Source organism: Montipora capricornis, chromosome 1 (genome assembly GCF_036669925.1).
Source record: "Montipora capricornis isolate CH-2021 chromosome 1, ASM3666992v2, whole genome shotgun sequence".
In the NCBI taxonomy this organism is placed as follows: domain Eukaryota; kingdom Metazoa; phylum Cnidaria; class Anthozoa; order Scleractinia; family Acroporidae; genus Montipora; species Montipora capricornis.
Genome location: NC_090883.1, coordinates 22,213,193 through 22,219,901, shown reverse-complemented (window position 1 = coordinate 22,219,901; position 6,709 = coordinate 22,213,193). Strand labels below are relative to the sequence as shown.

Here is a 6,709-nt window from a genome sequence, read left to right as displayed (position 1 = left end):
GGATTCTACGGTATCAGAGTCGCTGCTAGCTTGGCGTGGTGACTATTTATCAAATCGTAAGGAAAGAGTTGGGGTTGATAGCAAATGTTCTAGCTGGCTGAATATCATATCTGGCGTGCCGCAGGGGTCCATTCTGGGTCACCCTTTTTTTGTTATTTTTATCAGTGATCTGCCTGAGGTGGTTAGTCAAAAAAGTTCTGTAGCACTATATGCAGATGACTGCAAGGAGTTTAGAGTGGTAACCTGTCCTAATGATCTACTGATGTTTTTTAAAATGATCTATATATTTTGTGCACTTAGAGTCAACAGAACAGGATGACCTTCAATGTTTAGAAATGTAAGTTAATACGCATTACCTTGAAGAAACAATAATTCAGATCATGTTTCACCCAACACGGATCCGTCTTAGAGGAAGTTTATGAGTTCCGTGACCGTGGTTTGCTTACTAACCATCATCTTTCTTGGAACTCTCATGTTGATGCCATTACAAATAAGGCTAATGGAATTTTAGGCCTACTTAGAATAACTTGTAGAGGTTGGAAGGATACCGAAACCCAGAAGGTGTTGTACTGCACGTTGATGTGATCCCAAGTGGAATATGGATCAGTTGTGTGGTCGCCATACACCGCACGAAACGTTGACAAGCTTGAGCGCATACATCGGAGGGGAACATAATTTATTATCGGAAAAAGGAATCTTACCTATGACGAGCCCCTAAAATGTGTTAGTTTGCTTTCGCTTTAAAAGAGACGCTACCTTTTTTGTCACATTCTTGCATAAGGCTTTAAATGGATACTTGAATGTGGATGTATCTCTGAACATTTATTCACAGGATGATCCGTACAGGTTTAGAGATGTTGATGACTATTGCTACAACAAGTTGCAAACTTGTTAAGACACTTCCGTCAAAAAAAATTGTTATCAAAGCGGAGCTCCGCGCGCGCGGAGCGCCATAGTTAAGAAAATATGGTAACCCATCGATGCGAGAAATTTGGGTTTTATAGCCATGACATCATCGACCGTCCGTCCACCCGTCCATGTACGCCAATGTGACCAGTATAATGCTAGTTTACAGCATACATCTTTGATATTGGACATAAGGTAACCGCTGACCAGTATCACGTGACCATATCGCGAGCTAAAGCTTAGAGCTCGCCGAGGTCAGCTGTTTTTTTTTTATTTGACCACTGACCAGATACTAGTTTTCGATTGGATTGCAGGCTCTGTTTCGCGTATAAATGAACAGAGAAGACTGGACCTAGACTGTCAAAGGTTCTTTTATGCCGACTCACCAAAAATGTTAGTTTTTTTCATGTGATTGTAATGTTAGCATGCAATAGTTCTTGTTCCGCTACGATTGTATGTAATTTTAAACGTCTGGACTGGCTTGGACAAACGCAAGTTTTTAATTAAGTTGATAAATTTCTTCTACATTGATTTCTATCAGACTATTCAATTATTAAGGGATTATTGTTATTTTACTGCTTTCGATAACTTCAGATTATTTTCTTCAAATAAATCCTGAAAATCCAAGTTGTCCTCTTTAACTTCGTTGACTCAGCGGCCCAATATCTGAAGGTTTTCTCAACAATTTGTCGCTGAGAAACCGGAGTATCAAGGATGACTGACAAAAGTATGGAGGAGAAAGCCAGGAACGCTCGACGCGCGGCAAAGAGCTCTTTTACGAGGACAATGAACGCAGTGTCTATGTTGATGAAGGCGGAACGTCCCGCAAATGAAATTCAGCAAGGTTTGGTGGAAGCAAAGAATGCATATTCCGATTTGGTAATCAAGCACGAAGAATATACAATGTTTCTGAATGATGAAAGTTATGAAGACGCCGAGTCGTGGATGATGGATCGTGGAAAAAGAGAGAAAACAGGAGAGCTGTCAAACATCAATTTCCGGAAATGGTGGCGCCAAACCAACAGGCGATGAAGAGTTTGTACAGACAGAGGATGACGGTGACAATGGTAAACAAGATGAAGACGATTCAATCAAATTAACACAAGTAAAGACGAATAAACCACTGATTGTAAAACACGAGAAGCCGAAACTTCCAATTTGTTTTATGATGACGTGCGAAAGTACATCATTTTTCGTGAAGATTTCAAGCACGCTGTCGAGAGTCGCTGCGATGTGAAAGATTCGATGACAAAACTTCGTTCTTGTTTAGGACCGGAACCTGGAAAGTTGTTAATGGAGGGAATTAGTTCAGACTGATTTGAATTCCGCTTGGAAATACCTCGATCAGAACTATCGCGATCCAAGACAATCGTTTCTCTGACCTTGACAACCTGGTACGACGGTCATACAATATTTTAAAGGAAGTTAAGAGACCCCAGGACATTGACAATACTCATGTCATTTCACTTATTGAGAGAAAAATGACGAAAAAGATGATCTCAAAGTCTTGGCTCGTCATATTTATCTACAGAAACTGGAGTCCTCAATGTTTAATCTTTTGCAGTGGATGGAGGAGGAATTGACCGCGCGTTTAAGTTCTGAATCAATACTCATTGTTATGCCTACTTAGCACATAGAGTTATTGTTCACAAGCATCTGTCAGCATGTGGGTTGTGGGATGAACTGGGACCTTTAACATCTGTTTCATACTGAAGCTTAGTATGCAAATTGACTCCTTGAAATACCTGTAAGTTGCTCAAAGTGTGCTTTGCTCTGCATTTATCCTAACAAACAGACAAGCAATGCAAGAAACCAAGGAGATCAAGAGATGGAAGATACTTTCGCAGGACACTTGGTCAGCGGACAGAGAATGAAGAAGTCTCACTGTCTTCTGAGGATGAGGAGATCTCTAAGGATGAGGAGGTCTTTAAGAATGCATATAAAAAACAGCTGGTCGTCCAGGCATCTAGCCATCAAGGGGACAACAGCCTTGTTTTTCACCACGCAGGCCAACAGTGTGCCGGAATTGCGTTTATATCACTTCTCTACAGCACCATTCATCCAGTTGGTACATGGAGAGAGCAGGACTTGGATAAATTATTGATTGCTGGGGATAGACTCCACTTTTTCCAAGTCTGTTGTCTCAGATATAAAGTTGCTGTGAACCAAAAGCTACATGTGGATGAGTTGCCCAATAAGTTGAGAGCTTTTGGGTATGACTTTCACGTGGACACGGAAATCGTTGGTGGTACCACTATGCAGGAAAGAGAAGACGAGGATGTATTAGAGTTACAGCAGGTGTTGGAAAAAAGTGTCCAACAAAACTCCTTTGGCTTTGTTCTTCGATTTGAGGACTATTGTGTAGCTTGCATTAACAGCTATGGTGAGTGGTTTCTGTTTGACTCGCATGCAAGAGACAAGAATGGGATGGTGGATGGAAATGGAAAGGCTGTATTACTAAAATTTGAAAATTCATTGGCTGTTGCAAGCCATATTAAAGAATTTCAGGGAACAAATTGTGGAACAGACATATCATTCGAGGCCTTAGTATTAACAAAGATGCAACGGAAAAGTTGCACAACTAAAGACGAAATGTGCATCAGTTTTGTACCATCTGTAGTTCTCGTAAGATTTAAATCAAAATACGGAAATGTACAGTTGGACAGTGACAACCTTCAAAATTTAGAACATGGATATTTAATCGATGACAACTTAATGGACTTTGTATTGTTGTATAAGGCTGAGGAGAAGAGTGCTGCCCCAGACTTTTCAGTAGACACCGTATACATATTTAGTGCATGTTTTTACAAAAAGCTTACAGACTTTAATCCAAACAGGATAAGGAATTGGACGAGGCGAGTAAACTTGTTTGACAAAGAGTTCGTCATCATTCCAGTTTGTACTGGAACGCACTGGGTGTTAGTAATTGTTAAAATGAACCAAGGAGATGGTGTATCCATCATGATACTGGACTCAGCAAATAGAGCTTCATCAAGGTCAAGTGCGACACGCCACCCTTCTGTTGAGCGCATAGTGAGAAACTACCTACAGGATGAATGGGTTGCAAAAGCCAAACAGAAGACAAAGACTATTTCGTTTGAAGAATTTAGCTATCCTGATGTGCCTCAACAACCAAATAGCACAGACTGTGGCGTTTACGTCATGAAGTGTTATAGAGAGTTTCTAAATGATCTTCCAGTTGTTCCTTGGCCCCAGTGGAGACCAAGGTTTACTCATGATGAAGTTATAGAACTGCGTACTAGTACAATGTTTTTAATACAAGAACTTGCTTCTAAAGAAAGGTAATGACTCCTGTGAGCTTCCATGTGGGGAGCTTGAGGCTCTGCCAGGGAAAAAAGTAGTGATAGCACTTAAGGGAAATCGCGACAAACAACATCCTTTCTTTTAATTTCTAACAGCAACGGTCACAGTAACGTGAAACATTGACAAAGCACCGACACGAGACCTTTTAAAATTCAGACAAGCAACATGGGACACCCCCCTGGCAGGGCCTCAAGTTTGCGTTGGTGACAGAGGTTGGAGGTAGAATTCTGGGAATGATCACAAAAGTATCACCACTTTTAAAGGGGTACTACAACCAAAAAAACAATTCTTTTTTTCTTTGGATTTCAAAACTATGTTAACTAAACACTAACTGACCCAAGTTTTAAGTTCTGATTTTCAAGAGACACCTGTTTATTTTAATTGGAATTTTCTTATTTATTGGTCCGCCATTACTAACTTTAAAATCTTGAGAGAGCTGGATCGAGGAGAAAATGACATCAAAGACTCACTAGTTTAAGAATGCAAAGCGTGTGTATGCGGCCAAATTAATATGCAGCACGGGAGTTTTGGGCTTTCAGCCTTTTAAACCCATGTTTTGCATATGTAATAAATTGCGTTTACACGCTGAAATTTTAAGCTAGTGAGTAAATGACGTCATTTTCTCTAGATCCAACCCTCTGAGGTCCAATCGGCCAGTTTTGAACGTGAGTAATGGCGGACCGTGAAATCCAAAACTTACACTCAAAATAAACAGCCTTTGGATAAAACTCAAAGCTCAAAATTTTGCCAGTTAGGTGTTAAGCAAACACGCTTTCAAAATCTAAAAAAAAAAAAAGGAAATGATTTTTTGATCATAGTACCACTTTAAGGTTACAGTATACCTTCAGATTGGCAATTTTCTTCAGATTTGGATTTTTTGGTTAAAGTAGTGATCAAAATGGGATATCTAATGTAAAAAAGAAATTATTAAAAAAGATTGAATAGTGGCGTAGAAATGGCAGTTTTAAGATTCGGACGGAAGTAAAAATCACCCGTGTGATTTACAGTGTTAGCGCTGTTTTCTTGAATCAATTTTTTCATGTGAAGCGGACACTTTAAAGAGCTAAAACTCAAATGGAATTTGCCCGATTGTCCCATAATTTTGACGGCCACTAGATTAACATATAAACAACAAAATGTGTGTGCGAATTTTTTATTGCAAATTTTTTTTTTCTCTAAGAGCAATTTTTGTATGAGCACTTTTTAAATACTATTTCAAAAACATACTGTAACCTTTCACTGCAACAGAGTATGGCAAAACGCAGATACACTTTTTTAGCGCTTTTGGGTCGGGAAACGGAGGAAAAAAATAAAAGAGCAAAAAGCAAAATTTGCTTTGACTTGTAGCCTTGAAGAGGTGATTCGGACGATCGCATTAAAAGGTTATGAAACATTCGAGAATTCATTTAACTTCAAAATTTAAGGGAAGAACAAAATAAAATAGCCAAAAGCAAAATTTACTTTGACTTGTAGCTTTGAAGAGGTGATTCGAACGCTCATTATTTTGTCTTGTATAATAATTTTTTGACATGATGTGAAGTTTCATGTAAACAATGGGAAAAAACACCTCATACGCACTGTAAAAGTGGTTACGCTTTTGGGAACCTTGGTCCAATGGGGGAACAGTGTGTACTCCAAAGTCATTATACCAAAAGCCAATATTAGTGACAAGGCCCATTCACACAAGTGATCAAGCAACACAAGCAAATTTCGTGGTTATGCTTAATTCTCTGTCAGTTTGCAAATGGTGCAGGAAAAAGCTTACACCTTCAAGCGTACATGAAAAGTGCAAGGTGTGCCCAAAAAACTGTAAATATCCTTTCTTTTTTATCGCTGCCTGCATAATTATAGTGTTTTTCTTTGTGCTTGCATCTCAAGTGAATTTATTTATCGCAGTTCATCTGAGCTGTCCGTTGCTACTTTTTAATTGTGCATGAAAAATAATATTAATACCTCATTTTGGTATGGAAAATATTGTGTGAAATAAAGCTTAGGAGTGGGAAATCCTTGTTGTAGAGTGTTTGCCTTTGTTACCAGATTTTCCTCCAACAACTGGGTGAGCCTTCACTGTAACATTCCTTTTGTCCATTTTCATGGTAGGTTCCAGGGAGGATTTCCTCAAAATACCTTTGAAAATAATAGATTCATGACTAGACTCCCACTCCTACTCCTTGTAAAAGTCACCAGACAGTTTAACTTTGGTACATGTAGTTGCATGCCCAAATTATTTTGAAGTTCAAACTTGAATAAGCCAATGCAATTCTAGGCTGGTGTGAATGGTTCACAAGTCAGCTCACAAGTTGTTTTGACCAATACTGAAACAACCCTAACCCTTTACAAAGACTAACCAGTCTTACTGTAATTGTATTTGAGCCTAAGATTAGCATTTGGAAGGAGTTGTTTCAGAATTGGTAAAACAGTGACCTAACCTGTGTTTTAGAACTGCCGTGATGTTAATAATTGTGATTTCAAATTATTC

The 6,709-nt window shown here is 39.0% G+C and overlaps 1 protein-coding gene across 1 annotated transcript; it reads left to right on the top strand.

Moving 5' to 3' along the window:
• Positions 1–1,620: 1,620 nt before the first annotated feature.
• On the top strand, positions 1,621–4,095 carry LOC138060340 (uncharacterized). Its single transcript, XM_068906099.1, has 3 exons — positions 1,621–1,861; positions 2,702–3,289; positions 3,744–4,095. Exons 1-3 carry the CDS (start codon positions 1,621–1,623, stop codon positions 3,746–3,748), a joined length of 834 nt encoding a protein of 277 aa, XP_068762200.1. The 3' UTR covers positions 3,749–4,095.
• Positions 4,096–6,709: the final 2,614 nt, after the last annotated feature.